The sequence below is a fragment of the Staurois parvus genome, unplaced genomic scaffold, assembly GCF_062004578.1.
Source record: "Staurois parvus isolate SC_StPar_1 unplaced genomic scaffold, SC_StPar_1.0 ptg000721l, whole genome shotgun sequence".
Lineage (NCBI taxonomy): Eukaryota > Metazoa > Chordata > Amphibia > Anura > Ranidae > Staurois > Staurois parvus.
The window spans coordinates 2,628,736-2,651,763 of NW_028318517.1; the positions used below are offsets into that span (position 1 = coordinate 2,628,736).

Genomic DNA, 23,028 nt, shown 5'->3' on the forward strand with positions numbered 1-23,028 from the left:
CCCAAACATATCATCATACACACCGACCCAAACGTATCATCATACACACCGACCCAAACATATCATCATACACACCGACCCAAACATCCTCCAGGGACAAAAGGAAACCTCTGAGAATAAACTATTACAACTAACAGAGACCGCACAACAAAAATGTCCTCACTCCAACATCATACTGTCCTCCCTAATTCCAAGGATGGACATAACAAACAATAGAAAACTCAGCGAATCAACACAGAGCTGGCAGATAAAACCAGGTCAGAGCCTACCATTCACCTGACACAACATCATTCCATCATGACCCAACACCTCTATGACTACAAACACCTCAACTAACAAGGGGGCAGTCAACTAGCAAGAGAACCCAAAGACATTGTACTGAATGGAACTCACAACCCGGGATCTGCCACAAACCATCTCAGATGGACACAATGGGGCTGATTTACTAAAACTGGAGTGTGCAAAATCTGGGGCAGCTGTGCATGGGAGCCAATCAGGTTCTGACTTCAGCTTGTTCAATTAAGCTTTGACCATAAACCTGGAAGCTGATTGGTTCCCATGCAGAGCTGCACCAGACTTTGCACTCTCCAGTGTCTCATTGTCATCACATGCTGTGTCCATAATGACCACCCATCCCCCCTTATCAGCTGGCTTCAATGTTATATCTCCCCTTGCTGCTAATGATGGCAATGCACCTTTCTCCTCAATGGTCCCATTATTAGGATATGACCCCAGAGTTCCTGATTATAGACTGTCATACGTCACCATCTTTATCATCCAAATGAAGAAACATTTCTGCTGCTGCATATGTAGTGGGTGGTGGAAACTTCCATTTTGTCTGGAAACCTCAGACAGACCTACTCAGTGATGTGACTACAGATGATCCCTCAATATCACCTCTCCAAGAATAATGTCCCTTCAATCTAATATTCCTAAAACATCTATACAAGTCCTGAGCCAACAACAACTTCTTCATGATACCTTTAGGGCTAAAGCCCAAACCTTTCCCCAGAAGGTCCATCTTCCCCGATGTCAGTCCAGCTGAGGAGAAGGTGACAATTCCGTCTATTTCTGTTGATGAATCATCTGTTGGGATGGTTGGATGAGTGGGAGATCCCTTGTTGCAGTGTTGATGTTTCCTACCTCCCCTGTGGCCGGATCTCTGCTGTTTCCTTGATTCCGATGTACAATATGAGGTGGGTGTTGTCCCTCTATAGATCCTAATAAAGTGCCTCCAGCAGAGGAGGGAAGTGATGGGTCAGAGGCTGTAGAAGAAGCTCTAGTGAGCAGTCTAGATGGATGAGGTGAGTCTTGTGTAGGTGGTGCTCCAAGAGTACGCCTGATTAGTAGACGTTTAGATGTTGGACTCCTTCAGCTGCTCGGCTGACAATGCAGACTGCAGTGTAGACTCCACCTGTGTGATCTGTACAGCCAGAACAGGTTCTTCCTTCTGGAGAAATTAAACTCCGAGAACAATGGAGCTCTTGTTTAGGACTTGTGTAAACAGACCACTGGACTCCTCCCTGTCCACAAAGAGACCACTGGACTCCTCCCTGTCCGCAAACAGACCACTGGACTCCTCCCTGTCCGTAAACAGACCACTGGACTCCTCCCTGTCCGTAAACAGACCACTGGACTCCTCCCTGTCCGTAAACAGACCACTGGACTCCTCCCTGTCTGCAAACAGACCACTGGACTCCTCCCTGTCTGCAAACAGACCACTGGACTCCTCCCTGTCTGCAAACAGACCACTGGACTCCTCCCTGTCCGCAAACAGACCACTGGACTCCTCCCTGTCCGCAAACTAAGCTGGGGCCAGTTTACCTCCTAGCCCCCTCAGAATACGCCGTGCTTTCTAATATTCAGCTAAAGTTATATTTTTACATAGACAAGACAGTTGTTTTTTTAGGAACTTCTCAGGAGGACTTTGATCTGGTGTCATTTACCCAACAAACCCTTCCCCTCCTCCACTAAGAACTCCCCCTTTCCCACCCACAGAGGACACCCCTCCCCCACTAAAGACACCCTCTCCACTGAAGATACTCCATTCCCCTCTTTTCCTCCTTTGAAGACACCCCTTCCCCTTCCTTTCCTGCACTGGGGACACCCTTCCCCCTCCCCTTCCGAGGACACTCTCTCCCCTAGTGTTGTCACCCCTCCCCCACTCAAGACACTCTTTCCACTGAGATCACCCCCTCCAGTTTAACACGTTGCCACCCAGCCTATAGGCAGATGGTGGCTGGATGAAAAGCTCATCCATCCGGGTGGATATCATATGGCGTCCTTTCCGGAGCACACATTGCGCATGCCCACTGCGGTGCGATCTGTCACCAGCTGTGTACCTCAGATACGGCCGATGACAGATCTGTGTACCGGCCCCTTTGCCAGTACCATGTGACCTGCTGTGACCAATCTGCAGGTCACATGCCAGTTATATACAATGGATGGCTTCATTTCACGCCATCCATTGTATACAAGTGTGTCTAGCTGTGAATGGTCACATAGATCACATGCACAAGCTGGGCCAATCACAGCCCAGCTGTGTCATGTGATTAGCCTTGGCCAAATCACAGCTAAGCACAAAAAAAACCCTGAATGAATTGATGTCATGCAGGTAAATGCTTGCTTATAGCAAAGTAATTCTTTGCTATAAGCAAATTGTGTAAAAAAAAAAAATACTGATTACTTCCCCAAAGTAGTACAATGTTACTATGGTATTATACTACTTTGGTCATAGTGAAAAATGAAAAAAAATCATAAAAAGAGAAAAAAATGTAATAAAAAATTAAAAATAATAAAACAATTGAAAAAAATTATATATTTTTTTTTCGTGCTGTCACCAGTCAGTGTCCCTGATCACCGCCATGCCAGTTATATGATGACACTGTACTGCACTGGTGACAGGATGTAAAAAAAAAAAAATAGTGAAAATCATTTTTTTTCATTTTTTCATTTCCTGAAAATTATGACAAAAAAATTACAACTTCAAAAAACTTGCCGTGCCTCTTATGAAATACGTCAGACTACTTTGAAAAAAGAGGTCATTTGGGGGATATCTGTCCCGTCCTGACATTTGGGGGATATCTGTCCCGTCCTGACATTTGGGGGATATCTGTACCGTCCTGACATTTGGGGGATATCTGTACCGTCCTGACATTTGGGGGATATCTGTACCGTCCTGACATTTGGGGGATATCTGTACCGTCCTGACATTTGGGGGATATCTGTACCGTCCTGACATTTGGGGGATATCTGTACCGTCCGAGACTTATCTCTCTTCGGCAGAACTGGCTGGATACTCCGGTACTCACTCCCCATACTTCATTTGTCATAGCTTTTTATAGGTTTAACTTTTTTAGGCCCCTAAAAATGGACCAGCCAACTGTACCCTACTAAATGGTGACTACATTGGAGGCCGATACTTGGTGTATGATCCTGTAGACACAGGCCTACTTGAACGGAGTCAGCTATCTATGTATGTACTGGAGAGAGTTACTTGCCATGTACAGGTGAATTGTTCTACGTTGCTTCTTTTTTCTCTTTTCATTTGTTTATAGAAAGTAAAAGTGACACCAGAGACAAAGCAAGTTATTGTTCTGTATGATCTGTAACATTGCCACAACTGCCTATACATTAGAATGTATGACTCCATTGTCTGGGCTGAATGTTGGATATACTGTGTGCACTTAAAAACTTAAACAATACAATTTAGTTTAATTAAAAAAAAAATATTATATATATATATATATATATATATATATATATCAGTGATGGCGAACCTATGGCACGCAGAGCCATCTCAGTGGGCACGCCAGGAAGAAGAGGAAGATGAGCACACATGGACCACGCACAGTGACCGGCCATCCAGATCTCGTCCACACTGGACCCCCATCGAACTACATCTCCCACATGTCTCTGGGGCCAGGGTGGGCATGGATGAGAGGAAACGGCTCCTATGCGGATCTGGCACCAGGGGTGATGTAGCGGGGATGGGCGTGGAAGAGAGGAAGAGGCTCCCACACTGCTCCGGGCCAGGGGCGACGTGTTCAGCGTGGATGGGAATGAGCTGCTGGGTTGGAAGCTACACAGACACTCCCAGAGGTGAGATTAACTACTTGCCGACCGCAGATAGCCGAATGATGGCTGCACTGCGGCCGGCCAGTTCTGGGAGGGCGTAATATGACGTCCTCCCAGAACGCGCTCTCCTGCGCGCCCCTAGGGGCGCGCACTGGGCGCAGCTGATCACGTTACGTGGTGAAAGGCCAATCACAGCTGCCTTTTACCACGTGATCAACCGTGTCCAATGACACGCTGATCACTGGGAAATGCAAATGCCAGTTTTCGGCTGCACTTTCCTCACGGTGTCAGATCGTGAGGAAAGTACTGCCGAAAACCAGCAGTTGTCAGAGCGGGGATCAGCACCAATCATCAGGGCACTGATCATCAGTGATGATCGGTGCCCAGCAGTGCCACACACAAGTTCCGCCCACCTGTGCCCAGCAATGCACCCACCTGTGCCCTCCTGTGCCGCCTGCCTGTGCCCAGAAGTGCCACCTGCCTGTGCCCAGTAGTTCCACCCACCTGTGCCACCCACCAGTGCCCATCAGTGCAGCCCAGCAGTGCTGCCAGTCAGTGCCACCAGTCAATGCCCAGTGGTTGTGCCAGTCAGTGCCCAGCAGTGATGTCAGTCAGTGCCACCTATCAGTGCTCTCTATCAGTACCCATTATCAGTGTGGCCTATCAGTGCCGCATATCAGCGCCACCTATTTGTGACACCTCATTAGTGCTGCCTATCAGTACCGCCTATCCGTGCCACCTCATTAGTGCCGCCTATCAATGCCACCTATCAGTGCCCTTCAGTGCTGCCTATCAGTGCCGCCTATCAGTGCCCATAAGTGCTGCCTCATCAACGCACATCAGTGAAGGAGAAAAATTACCTGTTTGAAAAATGTTATAATCGAAACAAAGAAACTTTTTTTTTTTCAAAATTTTTTGCAGTTTTTTTGCTTATAGCACAAAAAGTAAAGTTCCCAGCAGCAACTGAATACCACCAAAAGAAAGCTCTATTTGTGAAAAAAAAATGATAAAAATTTCATATGGGTACAATCTTGCATGACTGCGCAATTGTCAATCAAAGTGTGACAGCGCTGACAGCTGAAAATTGGCCTGGTAAGGAAGGGGGTAGAAGTGTTCTGTAGGCAGGAAGGGGGTAGAAGTGCCCAGTAGGCAGGAAGGGGGTAGAAGTGCCCAGTAGGCAGGAAGGGGGTAGAAGTGCCCTGTAGGCAGGAAGGGGGTAGAAGTGCCCTGTAGGCAGGAAGGGGGTAGAAGTGCCCTGTAGGCAGGAAGGGGGTAGAAGTGCCCGGTAGGCAGGAAGGGGGTAGAAGTGCCCTGTAGGCAGGAAGGGGGTAGAAGTGCCCTGTAGGCAGGAAGGGGGTAGAAGTGCCCTGTAGGCAGGAAGGGGGTAGAAGTGCCCGGTAGGCAGGAAGGGGGTGGAAGTGCTCTGTAGGCAGGAAGGGGGTAGAAGTGCCCGGTAGGCAGGAAGGGGGTGGAAGTGCCCTGTAGGCAGGAAGGGGGTGGAAGTGCCCAGTAGGCAGGAAGGGGGTAGAAGTGCCCGGTAGGCAGGAAGGGGGTAGAAGTGTCCTGTAGGCAGGAAGGGGGTAGAAGTGTCCTGTAGGCAGGAAGGGGGTAGAAGTGCTCTGTAGGCAGGAAGGGGGTAGAAGTGCCCGGTAGGCAGGAAGGGGGTAGAAGTGCCCGGTGGGCAGGAAGGGGGTAGAAGTGCCCGGGGGGCAGGAAGGGGGTAGAAGTGCTCTGTAGGCAGGAAGGGGGTAGAAGTGTCCTGTAGGCAGGAAGGAGGTAGAAGTGCCCTGTAGTCAGGAAAGGGGTTTAAGTGCTCTGTAGGCAGGAAGGGGGTAGAAGTGCCCTGTAGGCAGGAAGGGGGTTTAAGTGCCCTGTAGGCAGGAAGGGGGTAGAAGTGCCCTGTAGGCAGGAAGGGGGTAGAAGTGCCCTGTAGGCAGGGAGGGGGTAGAAGTGCCCAGTAGGCAGGGAGGGGGTAGAAGTGCCCTGTAGGCAGGGAGGGGGTAGAAGTGCCCTGTAGGCAGGAAGGGGGTAGAAGTGCCCTGTAGGCAGGAAGGGGGTAGAAGTGCCTGTAGGCAGGAAGGGGGTAGAAGTGCCCTGTAGGCAGGAAGGGGGTAGAAGTGCCCGGTAGGCAGGAAGGGGGTAGAAGTGCTCTGTAGGCAAGTGGTTAACTGCTTGCCAACCATGCTATAGCCAAAAGATGGCTACAGCACGGTTGTCTAGTTCTGGGAGGGCGTCCCACAACGCGAACCCAGTGGCACACACCCTGCACTGCCAGTGATCGCTGTGTCCTACGGATACAGCTGATCACGTGATAAGGTAAAAGGCCAATTACAGCAGCCTTTTACCACGTGATCAACTCTATCCAATGACACAGCTGATCACAGTGTAAATAGAGTTTCTGGTTATCGGCTGCACGCTGTCACAGATTGAAGAAAGTACTGCAGATAACCGGCAAATGTGACGGGAAATCTGCACTAATAATCAGAGCACTGATTATCTGTGCCATTCAGAAGGGCCCAGCAATGCCGCCCAGCAGTGTCATCCATCAGTGCCCAGCGGAGTCGCCTGTCAGTGCTGCCCAGCAGTGCCACTTGTCAGTGCCGCCCATCAGTGCTGCCCATCAGTGCCGCCCATCAGTGCCACCCATCAATGATGCCCAGCAGTTCCGCCAGTCAGTGCCGTCTGTCAGTGCCTCCAGTTGGTGCTATCAGTCAGTGCCGGTTATCAGTGCCCATCATTTCCTTCATATCAGTGCATCACCAGTGCCGCCTCATCAGTGCTACCTATCTGTGCCGCCTCATTAATGCCCATCAGTGCTGCCTAGCAGTGCAGCCTCACCAACGCACATCAAAGAAGAAATATTACCTGTTTGCAAAATTTTAGAATAGAAGCAAAGGAAACCTTTTATGTTTTTAATTTTTTGCTCTTTTTTCATTTATAGTGCAAAAAATAAAACACCCAGTGGTGATTAAATACCACCAAAAAAAGCTCTATTTGTGTGAAAAAAAATGATAAAAATTGCATATGAATACAGTGTTGCATGACCGCACAATTGTCATTGTTAAGTGCAACAGCACTGAAAGCTGAAAATTGTCCTGGGCAGGAAGGGGGTAGAAGTGCCCGGTAGGGAAAGCAATTGTCTGGAAGTGACAATTGCTTTACAGTAAAGTCCAGCCCGTGTATACATAAGAGGAGTCATTTCAAGCGATTTCTTGTTTGGAACGTGACAGAGATTTTACAATGGAGGCAAAACATATCGCACACCAGAAGGTTCACACTGTAGAGAACCCATATCAGTGTTCTGAATGTGACAAAGCTTTTACATGGAAGTCAAATCTTATCAGACACCAGAAGGCTCACACTGTAGAGAAGTCATATCAGTGTTCTGCATGTGACAAAGCTTTTACACAGAAGTCATATCTTATATCACACCAGAGGATCCACACTGGAGAGAAGCCATATCAGTGTTCTGAATGTGATAAAGCTTTTACACACAAGTCACATCTTATCATACACCAGAGGATCCACACTGGAGAGAAGTCATATCAGTGTTCTGAATGTGATAAAGCTTTTACACACAAGTCACATCTTATCATACACCAGAGGATCCACACTGGAGAGAAGCCATATCAGTGTTCTGAGTGTGACAAAGCTTTTACACACAAGTCAAATCTTTTCATACACCAGAGGGTTCACACTGGAGAGAAGTCATATCAGTGTTCTGAATGTGACAAAACTTTTACACACAAGTCAAATCTTATCATACACCGGAGGATGCACACTGGAGAGAAGCCATATCAATGTTCTGAATGTGACAAAGCTTTTTTAACCAAGAAAGAGCTTATCATACACCAGAGGGTTCACACTGGAGAGAAGTCATATCAGTGTTCTGAATGTGACAAAGCTTTTACACACAAGTCAAATCTTTTCATACACCAGAGGATCCACACTGGAGAGAAGTCATATCAGTGTTCTGAATGTGACAAAGCTTTTACACAGAAGTCACATCTTATCACACACCAGAGGATTCACACTGGAGAGAAGCCATATCAGTGTTCTGAATGTGACAAAGCTTTTACACACAAGTCATATCTTATCACACACCAGAGGATCCACACTGGAGAGAAACCACATCAATGTTCTGAATGTGATAAAACTTTTAAACAGAGAGGAAACCTTGTCATACATGAGAGGGTTCACACTGGAGAGAATCCATATCAATGTTCAGAATGTGATAAAGCTTTTACAGGTAATGCCGGGCTAATCTATCACCAGAGGATTCACAAGCTTGAGCTGCATAGAGGAAACTCCAGAAGAAGGGGCAATATTAAAGAAGTCACAGCTGTCCCATTAGGCTCACAGGCCCAATGTCTTCCCACAAACTAGGGAAGACATGATGCTACTTAAAAAAACAACTTTGAAGAAACAGGACTCTAATGATCGGATTCATTGGGTTTAGTGATTATGTCCATCAGAAACACATCTAGAAGGCCTGTGAATATTTTACCTTTGGACATTTCTTCAGACAAGCAGCAATGACTGAACTGTATTCCTCATCATTCTCATCTTTATCCTTTTTTATGGAGCATTGACTGAACATGTAATGCATTTTCATCATTCACTAACTGAGCTATGTTCCCATGTGTTTTCTTCATTGCCAGAATCTGACCAACCAATACATGACCAACATTGCCTCAGTACCAGAGTCTAGGATGGGGTCCAATGGCTTCTTGCCAAGCCTCTGAAAACTCATTAGGAGAGTCCATTCCAGGTTCTTTTGAGAACTGATACATCATAAGCTAGGCTTGAGGGCTCCAGCTAAGCCCACCTTGACCACAACGCCCATTACATGTTCCACCTCCTCTCCCATGATCAATGCCTCCTTTCCATGTTCCATCTCCTCTCATGGATGACAGCTTTGCAGGCAGGTCTGTAGCTGAGATACCAGCCAGATAGATGTCTGTTTGGTTAGAGAGTAACTTCTTAAGCTGGTGTAGGCCTTCCAACAAGGAGTTAATGCTGTTTTAGGGGACGTATTCAACAGTACCACCTACTCCCAGCTGGCCACTTATGTTTCATCTGGTTTTCTCAAAAGTGATCCTATCAGGTGAAGATTGGATGTCCTTGTTATCTTTTTTTTTTTGTCCAGCTATTGCTCATCTCCATAAACTATTCACACGGTACAACTGCAAGAGATCTGAACTTACAAAGTGCTAAGTGTGCGGTCATATTCCTACCACTTCTTCTGGGAGACTGAAATTCCTCTTATTGGGGTTCACCTTAATGACTCTGAATGAACGGGTCCCTTTTTGGGGCAAAGTTAGCAAAGAGTGCTAATTATTCCTGGAAATGCTAAGACATCGGCACTAAAGTGTAACAATGGGCAAAATCAATAATTACATAAATGGTGTAATCTGTCATTAGCATAAATGTTTTATGTTTTTCCAAGTCTCCACTCATAACATTTTTATTACCTGTTGACCCTCCCAGTAGATCTGTTTTTTTCTGCTTCTTGTAGAAGGCCAAGCTATTTGGCAAAAATGAAAGTTGGGGGGTTAGGAAACACCATATAACACTGCTGGGGGTGCTTACAACTGTCATCTTCCATTCATATGGGGGGTTGGACCTTATAGAGAACCTGGTGCTGTAACTGCTGTAGAAGCGTTAGCTGAAGTTGGACTTTACTTGTTGTGTGTCTTACTTATAATCTATCTAAGACTTCCCTGTACAGGGTGACAACGCTGCTGTGTAATGTTCCTGCAGACTGATCAGGGTTGTCACCCTGTTACAGAAGGTGGGGAAATAACAGTTCTACAGACAGGACCAACAACTGATACAACTATGTTGCAGAGGGAACTCTGAGAATGCTAATGACAGATTGCATTACACATTCAGTTAGCAGACTTCCTGCTGTTGGTCTGATGTTTGAATTGTGTTCTGATATTTACTGTCCTGCTGTAAAAGGTGTAAATGATTGCCCACATGTTTCCTGTATAGCAGGGACTACAACCTCATATCAGGAACAGTAGGATGGGTACTTACCCAAGGGGGGTCACTTTTTTTTGATTTGGAAGAAACATTTTACATGGTTTCTGAAATTCCATTAATGACACCGACAAGGGGAGTCTTACTTGCTGCTCTAACAATAGGAGAGCCAATCACAGGCCAGTAACATTTCATGGTTTCTCAATGTAATTGCAGAATGTTTAATCCCCATTGGTCCAATGGATTCCTAGTCCTTCCAGATAACATTTGCTTCTTTTGTGGAAGGAGCACCCTAAAATGGCTTCCCTTCAATTCCACCCATAGCTGTACTTTAGGTTATGTTGCCCCTCCCCCCATATCTGCAAGGGAAAGCCTCAATTTCTCCCAATACTCCCCTGGCCTTCCAGTGAGAAGAAACATTTTCTCTGGATTGGAGATGTTTTATGCAGTGACCCCTTCATAGACGGGATGGGGAATCTAAGATAAGTAAGATGAACCGGTGTACTGGAGTCATGGATCAGATAACCAATGACACCATTGATGTTATAGCAGAGCTGACAGCAGAAGTGGCTCCACCACCTAAGGTGGTGTCACAGAACTGCTTGGCAGCTGACTATCTCTTGGCAGACCAAGGTGGAGTCTACAAATGGTGTCAGAGTGTTGTACATTTATATTAGATCATGAGGATCTCAGAAGGAGATATCTACACAAGATAAAGGAGTTCCAACAGGAACCTGGGTGGGGGGAGGTGGGATCCAATGTTTTGATGGGTTTAGTTGGAACCTGGTTGAGTAATATGGTGGGTTTGCTTCTTAAGCCATTTGTTGCTACTATAGTTTTGATTTTAAAATGTTATATATTGCTGTATTTTCTTTTTACTGTTTTTTTTTGCTTTTGTTTTTAGTTAAATTCACATTTCAGGCCATATGATTAGTTAAACCCCAAACATTTCTTTTATTATCTGAAAGCAGAGACTCTGGAGAATATAATGGTGGTAGTTGCCATTTTTCATGTCACAGAATATTAGCACAGCTGTTTATCAAATGCATATTTTCTGTAAAAAACACTAAAGATAATGTTAGTGCACAAAGAACACAATATATGACCCAGTTTGGTTGGTGAAATATAAAATATGGGGTTGTCATCAAGTATATAGATACCAAACATGTCAAACTTTACACATTGTGCATACTTGTGAAATGGTGACAAACTTCAGTACCAAAAATTGTTCAAAGGTGACGCTTTAAGAGCCTTTATAGGTTATCAGTTCAGATAGTTACCCGTGAACGATGGCCTCAGAATGATTGTTCTCACTCTCGCTTGTGCAATGATATGTAAAATGTGTTGTGTGATTTGTTTTGTATTTTTTAAAATTTTTATAGTGTTACTTACATTTTTTCAACTATTTTTTCACTTAACATGGCTTCTATCAGATGGGGGTTGATAGCCCCCCTATGATACATATTTCTGGTCACAGGTCCTCTTTAAAGAGACATCAGAACATTATTAGACCCCCAATGTCACCTCTGTACCCCGAGAAAGATGGTCAAGCACAGATCATGCCTAATCAGCTCCTTCCCAAACCATAGTGACTGGAGAATGACAGCGCTGAACCCAGAAATGACATAATCTCCCACCTCCCACATCCATTCACTGAAGGGGAGATCAGAGATCAGATGTTTGCTGATCTCCTTCTGCTCTCACCGCTGACACCCACCTTGTCTGTCTTGGGCTTGCAGGAGGGACAGCTGAGCCCGGTATACATGGTGGGGGGAGGACCTTCAGTGTGGCTGAATCACTTCCACCAGAAAGCCGACAGTCGGCCTAACAAATGTAGACAACCCCCGGGTGCTGTAGCTATAAGGCCGTGCTGCTGCTGATGGAAACCTTACATTGGCCGGAGTGAAAGGGTTCCACTAATGTACATCTGCCAAATCTGTATCTGAGGAGACCATAGAAGCAGCATTAGAAAGAAATGTGAGCTTGGCTTCAGTCAGGCGATGGTCCTGGTGGTCCTGGTCTTGTTCTCCATCAGGTCCTCTCACCTTGTAGATGGTGACATGGACTTGTGTGGGAATGAGTAGGAGGGGCTCGGGGTTCTCTTGTACCCAATCAGCTTGTTATGGATAAAAGATGAAAGTGTCTTCTGGGAATTTACAGGGATTTGGATGTTTAGAGGGATACATAAGTGGGCGTGGCTTGTGTTAATGAGGGGTGTGTCATATGTTAATCAGTTTTTTAGAATAGATGATATAAATGGTATAAATAGATCCTTGAAATGTAAACTTTTTACCTCTTTCCTTCTGTTGTTAAAGTGTCACATATATATGATTAATAAAGTTGAATTATAATTTCATCACACAATACCGTGGTCTGGGTTCTTCTACAACACATCCCCCCATACATGTCCTCTTACAGTTATAGGGGTCTGGTAGAATGGGACACCAGCTGATGGTATCTCTTAGGCCCCTTGTACATGGGGGGTCCAGCCCCCGTGGGTGCAATGCTGGCATTATAATACACCTGGTAGGCACAGGTACAGCGTCCAGCCCCACTGCCTGCAGCCTGTCAAAGTCTACACTACAGCTGGACGGGGCTCAATGCTGCACCACGTTTACCTCGTGTTTAGGGCGCTCCGTGTTCAGGGAGAAATGACCGCCATCCTGATCAGACAAACCATAAAGAAGATGTAGGCAGGTGCAGTCTGCTTCTTCTACTGTAGGGGGCACCCAACCAGGGGGACATCCCAGCCTGGAGAGGAAGTCGGGGGACACTTGGTTTCTCTGTGGTTTCCCGGTTCCTGGAGACTGTGTGGAATGAAGGGGTCCATGGAGTCCTGGAGACATTTTTAATTCTTTTGTTTACATGTTTTAAAAATAATTTATACCTTAAAATTACTTAAATCCCCAAATATTATATATATTTCTTCACAACAGCAGACACACTAGAGGATAAATTGTTAGTAGTTCTGATGTTTTATGAGTTTTATTATTTTACACAATATTAGTGCAATGATTTATGAAAGGTACAATTTCAGTTAAAAATACAGCAGATGAGAATTCAGAGAAAGCTCCACCCTCATTCATTCTCCACCAATCAAGGATCTCACTCCAGTTACCCAGTCACAGTGGGCATGATTTCCTTGACATCCATCATTGGTGTCAGTGAGATAAATAAGCCCCATTGTTGGTGTCAGTGAGATAAATAAGCCCCATTGTTGGTGTCAGTGAGATAAAATAAGCCCCATTGTTGGTGTCAGTGAGATAAAATAAGCCGCATTGTTGGTGTCAATGAGAATGAGATAAATAAGCCCCATTGTTGGTGTCAGTGAGATAAATAATCCCCATTGTTGGTGTCAGTGAGATAAAATAAGCTTCATTGTTGGTGTCAGTGAGATAAAACAAATGCCATTGTTGGTGTCAGTGAGTATAAAGTGTACCCCCAGCCCAGCATTGGTGGTCAGTGGTGGTATTTACCTGATCCCACCCTCCCTCTGCCTCTCTGCTGATGTCACAATTATACTTTTACTGTAGGAAAGGAGATGCCGGCTCCCAGCAGTCGGGTATAATTGCAGTGCCTGGTGATGGAACCCAGAGAGTGTTCCGGAGTCATCACCTCACTGCTACTCTGAAGAGTCCTGGAACCTGCCAGACATGGACATGAACATTCCAGAACACTTGGAAACAACAACAAGGTTCAAACTATGAGACATTTCTTAGAGCTGCAGTTCCTCTGAGCTCCACCACATGGTGAGCACCCTTCTACCCAGACAGGAAGTGATACCAGTTACAGACAGAAAGTGATGACAGGTACAGATGGGAAGTGATGACAGGTACAGATGGGAAGTGATGTCAGGTACAGACGGGAAGTGATGTCAGGTATAGACGGGAAGTGATGTCAGGTATAGACGGTAAGTGATGTCAGGTACACATGAGAAGTGATGTCAGGTACACATGGGAAATGATGTTAGGTACATACAGGAAGTGATGTCAGGTACAGACGGGAAGTTATGTCAGGTACAGACAGGAGGCTCTGGGTGAGGTAAGTCGGGAGGAAGTAGAGAGGAGACATTGCTGTGTCTCCCAGCAGACAGAAGATGTCAGTAATGAGGCTCCACCTGATGCTGGCTGCTGGGAAGGTATATAATCCCCCCGTAGTTTTCATCAGTGCCTCAGTGTTCTGCCTGTGAGCCGCTTCCCTGCTGGATCCTGCGTCCTGTATCTTGTATACTTTCCCTGATTCTGGTTTCCTGCATCCTGTTCCCCCATCTCTGCTCCCCTGATTCCCAGTCCTGGTTCTGCCCGGTGTATGTCAGCTTCCCTCCATTGTACACAGTGTATTATAGTCAGGTTGTTGGGTTGGTTATTTGCTGTCACATTTATTTGTCACTTTTGCTTTGTTTATGGTCTGTGGGTGTCGGAGGGTGTCATGTCCATTAGTAAACTCCACTTAAAGCGATTGTAAAGGCAACATTTTTTTTCTTTTAAAACAAACATGTCATACTTACTGCTGTGTGTGATGGGTTTGCACAGAGCAGCCTGGATCCTCCTCTTCTCAGGTCCCCCACAGGTGCTCCTGGCCCCTCCCTCCTGTTGAGTGCCCCCACAGCAAGCATCTTGTTATGGGAGTAATTTAGTCCGGACTAAGTGTCCGACGATTATCTGTTCCTGTCCTAATTAATCATGCTAGCTCTTTAGTGCACGCACATGAAGAAAGCCACAATGACACGTGTAGTCTGTGAAAACTTCTAGTTTATTGGAATGAAAAAGTGAGTTTATATATGCAAGATAATGCAAGGGTGGTGAGCAGTGTTACTAGGCTACGTACAGTCAGGTCCATAAATATTGGGACATCGACACAATTCTAACATTTTTGGCTCTATACACCACCACAATGGATTTGAAATGAAGCTAACAAGATGTGCTTTAACTGCAGACTGTCAGCTTTAGTTTGAGGGTATTTACATCCAAATCAGGTGAACGGTGTAGGAATTACAACAGTTTGCGTATGTGCCTCCCACTTGTTAAGGGACCAAATGTAATGGGACAATTGGCTTCTCAGCCGTTCCATGGCCAGGTGTGTGTTATTCCCTCATTATCCCAATTACAATGAGCAGTTAAAAGGTCCAGAGTTAATTTTAAGTGTGCTATTTGCATTTGGAATCTGTTGCTGTCAACTCTCAAGATGAGATCCAAAGAGCTGTCACTATCAGTGAAGCCATCATTAGGCTGAAAAAACAAAACAAACCCATCAGTGAGATAGCAAAAACATTAGGCGTGGCCAAAACAACTGTTTGGAACATTCTTAAAAAGAAGGAACGCAGCGGTGAGCTCAGCAACACCAAAAGACCCGGAAGACCACGGAAAACAACTGTGGTGGATGACCAAAGAATTCTTTCCCTGGTGAAGAAAACACCCTTCACAACAGTTGGCCAGATCAAGAACACTCTCCAGGAGGTAGGTGTATGTGTGTCAAAGTCACCAATCAAGAGAAGACTTCACCAGAGTGAATACAGAGGGTTCACCACAAGATGGAAACCATTGGTGAGCCTCAAACACAGGAAGGCCAGATTAGAGTTTGCCAAACGACATGTAAAAAAGCCTTCACAGTTCTGGAACAACATCCTATGGACAGAGGAGACCGACATCAACTTGTACCAGAGTGATGGGAAGAGAAGAGTATGGAGAAGGAAAGGAACTGCTCATGATCCTAAGCATACCACCTCATCAGTGATCATGGTGGTGGTAGTGTCATGGCGTGGGCATGTATGGCTGCCAATGGAACTGCTTCTCTTGTATTCATTGATGATGTGACTGCTGACAAAAGCAGCCGGATGAATTCTGAAGTGTTTCGGGAATATTATCTGCTCATATTCAGCCAAATGCTTCAGAACTCATTGGACGCTTCACAGTGCAGATGGACAATGACCCAAAGCAGACTGCAAAAGCAACCAAAGAGTTTTTTAAGGGAAAGAAGTGGAATGTTCTGCAATGGCCAAGTCAATCACCTGACCTGAATCCGATTGAGCATTTCACTTGCTGAAGACAAAACTGAAGGGAAAATGTCCCAAGAACAAGCAGGAACTGAAGACAGTTGCAGTAGAGGCCTGGCAGAGCATCACCAGGGATGAAACCCAGTGTCTGGTGATGTCTATGCGTTCCAGACTTCAGGCTGTAATTGACTGCAAAGGATTTTCAACCAAGTATTAAAAAGTGAAAGTTTGATTTATGATTATTATTCTGTCCCATTACTTTTGGTCCCTTAACAAGTGGGAGGCACATATGCAAACTGTTGTAATTCCTACACCGTTCACCTGATTTGGATGTCAAATTAAAGCTGACAGTCTGCAGTTATAGCACATCTTGTTCGTTTCATTTCAAATCCATTGTGGTGGTGTATAGAGCCAAAAATGTTAGAATTGTGTCCATGTCCCAATATTTATGGACCTGACTGTATACGCTTCTAATTGGTCATGTCTAGAGATGAGCGAATCGAACATGACGAAGTGGAATTCGTTTCAAAGATTTGGAAAAATTTGATTCGCGACGAATCCGAAGATTAGCAAACTTCGGATGCACGAATCGAATTTTCCCAAAAATGGCGGCGACATGTGTGGCGACGGAGCGGGGATCTCTGGGAAGGCACGCAGACAAGGCGCGCTGACCCATAATGCATTCATTCATGACATGTGATCACATTAGCCAATCAGCAGCCAGCCAGCCAGCACTGTGTAATGGTGGAGCTATAAATCGCGGCCATCTTAGAATTCTCCATTAGCCTCCGGTCATTCAAGAGAGACAGACCTGTGTCTATTAAGGGACAGAGTTAGGGCCACAGAGACTTTAGGGCCACAGAATCGTTACTCAGGGCCACAGAATCGTTACTCAGGGACACAGAATCTTTACTCAGGGACACAGAATTGTTACTCAGGGACACAGAATTGTTACTCAGGGACTCAGAATCGTTACTCAGGGACACAGAATCGTTACTCAGGGACACAGAATTGTTACTCAGGGACACAGAATCGTTACTCAGGGACACAGAATCGTTACTCAGGGACAAAGAATTGTTACTCAGGGACATAGAATCGTTACTCAGGGACACAGAATCGTTACTCAGGGACACAGAATTGTTACTCAGGGACACAGAATCGTTACTCAGGGACACAGAATCGTTACTCAGGGACACAGAATCGTTACTCAGGGACACAGAATTGTTACTCAGGGACACAGAATTGTTACTCAGGGACACAGAATTGTTATTCAGGGACACATAATTGTTACTCAGGGACACAGAATCGTTACTCAGGGACACAGAATCGTTACTCAGGGACACAGAATCGTTACTCAGGGACACAGAATCGTTACTTAGGGCCACAGCTATCAAAGAATCGAAAATTTAAAGTGACATACACCCTTTTTTTTTTGGTGGCTGTCGTGCACAGTTGGTGCTGCAGTTTGCCGATTGTGCAAAATAAACTGACTTTCTGCTTCACAACCACTATTGTACGTTCAAAGAGTTAAATCCATTTACACGCCGGCTGGCGGTAATATTTTTTGGGTGATTAGTGCATTCCAGTGACACAAACATACAGTTTCCAGCCAACGGCAAGCTGCAATTGACCGATTGTGTACAATAAACTGACTTTCTGCTTCACAACCACTATTGTACGTTCAAAGAGTTAGATCCATTTACACGCCGGGTGGCGGTAATATTTTTTGGGTGATTAGTGCATTCCAGTGACAGAAACGTACAGTTTACAGCCAACGGCAAGCTGCAATTGACCGATTGTGCTAAATAAACTGACTTCCTGCTTCACAACCACTATTGTACGTTCAAAGAGTTAGATCCATTTACACGCCGGGTGGCGGTAATATTTTTTGGGTGATTAGTGCATTCCAGTGACAGAAACGTACAGTTTACAGCCAACGGCAAGCTGCAATTGACCGATTGTGCTAAATAAACTGACTTCCTGCTTCACAACCACTATTGTACGTTCAAAGAGTTAAATCCGGTTTTATTTTTGGGGTGCTTATTGAATTAAAGAGTATGTCAGACAACACGCAGAGGAGTGGCAGCAGAGGAAGGGGTCGAGGCAGCACTAGTCGCAGCCAGAGGCCAGTGCTCCCGGTGTCATCCAGCGGTCGTGTCTCCACCGACAACCCTGCCGTCATCGATTGGTTGACTCGGTCGTCTTCCTCTTCCCAGGTCACCTCTGACACCTACAGCCAACGGTCGGTGGGTACGTCAGACACAACCGTTAGTTGGCATGGCCCGGGAGCAAGCCCACTGAAATCACGTGTCCTTGACCTGCCCCTGTCCTTTGGTGTTCCCTCACCAAGCGAAGTTTCGCATGCTGTGGGCTCAGCCCCACTGTACAGTGAGGAAGAGCTAACAGAGGGCGGTCAGGAACGGGGGGAGACATCCGCCTCTTCAGCAGCCAGGCGAAGAAGTACTGGCAAGGAGAGTGGCTCGGTAGCCGGTCTAGAGACAGGTCTGTCTCCTGACCCAGACGCAGCCGAGGGGGCTAGTAGTGAGGCGGAGACCCTAATTGATGATGAGGAGGTTGATCGCACTTGGCAGCCTCGTCGTCATCAGGCTATTGCTTCCGCATCATCAGGAGAAGAGGGTGCCAGCTTGCCAGCGAGCAAAACAGTCGGTGTGTTGCCCAGGAGGCAGCAGGGTCGCAGCAGTGTCAGTGGAGCCAAACGGCCACGGAGTAGAGCACCAGCTCCACTGCAGCCTACCACCACGGCCAGTAGTGGTGCCGGTGTGCTTGGAGGAAGTAGCAGTCAGCCAGTGAGGAGTAGCGGGGGCAAAGTTTCCTACTCGGCGGTACGGCAATTTTTCGTCACGCCGCCCGAGGAAGTAAACGTAGCCGTATGTCGACTATGTGGCCAGAAAGTCAAGCGTGGCCAGGGGGCCCATGTTGGGACTACAGCGTTGCGTCAGCATATGCAGCGTCGCCATTCGGTGGCCTGGGAAAACCGTGATAAAGATACGGCGGTTCTGCCTGCCCCAGCCCCCGCTCCATCACCTGCTCCGTTACTTGCTCCGTCACCCGACGTCAATCACCCTCTATCAGCCAGTCAAGGCTCCAACACCTCTGCTGAGGGGAGTTGTCGCTCGTTGGCATCTTCCGCTCGTTCAGATGCTCCTTCTCCTGCTACTCCTCTTCTCGGATTCCGTCAGCAGTCTTTCTTGGAATCCGTTTCCAAGAGACAACAGTTTGCGAGCACGCACCCGACGGTGCAAAAGCTGAACGTCCTCCTGTCCAAGTTGCTGGTGCTGCAGTCCCTCCCTTTCCAAGTGGTGGACTCAGCACCTTTCCGAGAAATGATGGCTTGTGCCGAGCCGCAGTGGAGAGTGCCAAGCCGGCATTTCTTCGCCAAAAAGGCAGTGCCAGCCCTGCATTCACATGTAGAAGAGATGGTGGGCCAGTCTTTGAGCATGTCGGTCTCTGCCAAAGTGCACGGCAGCGCCGACGTGTGGAGCTGTAACTACGGTCAGGGACAGTACATGTCATTTACGGCCCACTGGGTGAACGTGGTGCCGGCACAGCCGCACCAGCAACTTGGACAGGTCACGCCGCATTTGCCTCCACGTTTGCACGTCCTTGGTCCAGCAAACATGTCCGCCTCTACCACCTCTTCTTCCGCCGTGTCCTCAGCCGCCACCCCTGTGCCAAGTCCCATTACCCGACCGGCATATCACATGTGCAGGGCGCAACGGTGTCACGCTGTGCTGCACCTGGTATGCCTTGGCGAACGTAGTCACACAGGGGAGGAACTTCTGAGTGTAATGAACAGAGAAATCGACAGATGGCTGTCTCCGCGCAAACTGAAAATCGGAACCATGTTGACCGACAACGGAAAGAACATGGTGTCTGCTCTGCGTCAAGGAAGGTTGTGCCATGCGCCATGCATGGCTCACGTGTTCAATCTGGTTGTCAAGCGGTTCCTAAAATCCACCATCCTACTGCAAGACATCCTTAAAATGTCACGTAAACTTTGCATGCATTTCAGCCATTCCTACACCGCAAAGCACACCCTCCTTGAGCTGCAGCGGCAGAACGGAATTCCACAGCATCGCCTGATCTGCGACGTTGCAACAAGGTGGAATTCAACCCTACATATGTTAGACCGCCTTTACGAACAGCGAAAGGCCATCACCGATTTCCTGATGTTACAAGCGGATAAAGGTACTCCCCTGTGTAACTTCGATGTCAGCCATTGGCAGCTCATGCGTGACACCTGCCGCTTGCTCAGGCCCTTTGAGGAGGCCACGCTATTCGTGAGTCGGCAGGACTATGGGATGAACGACGTCATTCCTCTGTTGCACATCCTGGAACAAATGCTGTTAACAATGGCTGGTCAGGGTGCGGTAGACGTGGCGCACAGATCTCAACGCCACATGACCCCTGTGGGGGCAGGACAGGAAGAAGAGGAGGAGGTAGAGGAGGACATTGGTGCTCAGGAATTATTGAGTGAAATGGGTGGTTTTTCCACTCAGCGGACAGGAGTGGAGGAGCAGGAGCATCTGGTAGAGGAGGAGGAGGAGACAGAGGACCCAAACGCACCGTGGCAGTATGCTGTGGAGATGGAGGCAGGGAGTCCCTCGCATTCCTTGGCACAAATGGCCCATAGCATGCTCGGTTGCTTGCGTAGCGACAGCCGAATAATAACCATCAGACAGAGGGATGACTTTTGGCTGTCCACCTTGTTGGACCCTCGCTACCGTTCAAAAATGGTGGCCTTTTTCACACCTGCTGAGAGGGAGGCCAAAATAAAGTACTATAAAAACCACCTATGTAGTCATGCAGTATATAGCCCTATCGGCCACTTTCTGGCATCCAGTTGCTGTAGCCCCCATCACCACACTGTGCCACGGGCCCCTGTACCGCCTTCTCATACTGCTGCCAGATCCATCCTCTGCCATGTGCGTCTTTGTCGTCTGCTCACGCTGCTGTTTTAAACCTAGGCCTGTGTATGGCTTCCGAATACTGCTGCCTCCACCGCCACCCTGCGCCATGTGCCTCTGTCGTCTGCTCACGCTGCTGACGGCTTCCGCTTTTTAACCTAGGCCTGTGTATGGCTTCCGAATACTGCTGCCTCCACCGCCACCCTGCGCCATGTGCCTCTGTCGTCTGCTCACGCTGCTGACGGCTTCCGCTTTTTAACTGAGGCCTGTGTTTGGCTTCCGAATACTGCTGCATCCACCGCCACCCTGCGCCATGTGTCTCTGTCGTCTGCTCACGCTGCTGACGGCTTCCGCTTTTTAACCTAGGCCTGTGTATGGCCTTCAATTGAAGCTGCTTCTGCTCCGCCACTCTGCCATTGGACTCTTGATAGTCGTCTCCCCACGCTGCTGCTGGGGGGACTTTTTAACATAGGCCTCTGTATGGCCTTCAATTTTAGCTGCTTACGCTCCGCCACTCTGCCATGGGCCCCTGTACCGCCTCCTCATGCTGCTGCCAGGCCCGTAATCTGCCATGGGCCCCCGTACCGACTCCTCATGCTGCTGCCAGGCCCGTAATCTGTCATGGGCCCCTGTACCGCCTCCTCATGCTGCTGCCAGGTCCAGAGTGTGTCATGGGTCCCTGTACGGCCTCCCATTGCTGCTGTCTCCATCGCCACACTCTGCCATGTGCCACTTTCAGGTCTCCTCACACTGCTGGTGGGTTCCATTTTGTCATAGGGTGCTGTATGGCCTCCCATTGCTGCTGCCAGGCCCGTAATCTGCCATGGGCCCCCATACCGACTCCTCATGCTGCTGCCAGGCCCGTAATCTGTCATGGGCCCCTGTACCGCCTCCTCATGCTGCTGCCAGGTCCAGAGTGTGTCATGGGTCCCTGTACGGCCTCCCATTGCTGCTGTCTCCATCGCCACACTCTGCCATGTGCCACTTTCAGGTCTCCTCACACTGCTGGTGGGTTCCATTTTGTCATAGGGTGCTGTATGGCCTCCCATTGCTGCTGCCTCCACCGCCACACTGTGGCTCCACACTCTGGTTTTGGCCCCGTGACTGCCCAAATGAGTGAAGTGTGCGGTGATTCTAAGATCGACGGCACTCATCTGCATGTCATACTGACTGACAGTATTATTTCTCTTCCCCAGCAGACTCCAAGGACATTTAAATTAAAGGTACAGTGTTCTGCACTAATATAAAGGCTCTCTGAAGCCTAGAAACACCCTTTTATAAGTTAAATTCGCAGCGAATATATTCGCCTCGAATCTAATTTATTCCGCGAATTCGGCAAATCAGCCGAATCGAATTTTTGAATAATTCGCTCATCTCTAGTCATGTCCATACAAGGCAAACTTCCTTCAGGGCTCGTGGTGATCTCCTCTTAGGTGTTATCTTGGAAAGAAAATATTTTTGTTCTTCAAGTTCACTCGATGGGAGGGATTGCCAAGCAGCCATTTTTTGAGCAAGGATATCTTAAAGTACCACAAAGCCCAGCAGGGAAAAGATATACACACAACATATATATATATATTCATACAAAGCATTTAGAAAAATAAAAAGTATAAAAGTAGATATGTATAGAAAAATGTAAATATTCAACAGGAAACCAAATAGGCATTTTACCATATCCATCACAGGGGCATCCAAGCAGGCTCAGGAGCAAGCCGCTGCTCTGTGTCCACAGAGTCCCCTCTCCCTCCTCCTTGGCTCACTAGATGTGATTGACAGCATCAGGAGCCAATGGCCCCTGCTCCTGCCTCAGCCAATGAGGAGGGAGAGTCCCCAGACTGCTGAGGATCTTGTGCACATTGCTGGACCAGGATGGGGCTCAGGTGAGTATTGGGGGGGCTGCTGCACAGAGAAGGGTATTTACCTTCATATATAGAATGCATGGAGGTAACAAACCTCCTGATTTTACACCCCCTGTAATCACACTCCTCCTACTCCGTCTTATTCCACATTTCATAGGCATAGCCCACCGATCTGGTCATCCCTGCT

General features: G+C 47.4%; 1 protein-coding gene across 1 annotated transcript in view; it reads left to right on the plus strand.

Annotated features, from left to right (window-relative positions):
• LOC149445432 (uncharacterized) overlaps nucleotides 1-9,091 on the plus strand; it is a 30,641-nt gene extending 21,550 nt beyond the window's left edge. The window contains exon 2 of the mRNA XM_089653864.1: nucleotides 7,340-9,091. Within this exon, the coding sequence (XP_089509990.1) occupies nucleotides 7,340-8,463 (1,124 nt within the window). The 3' untranslated portion in view covers nucleotides 8,464-9,091. The remainder of the gene's footprint in view (nucleotides 1-7,339) is intronic.
• The last annotated feature ends 13,937 nt before the right edge of the window (nucleotides 9,092-23,028 follow it).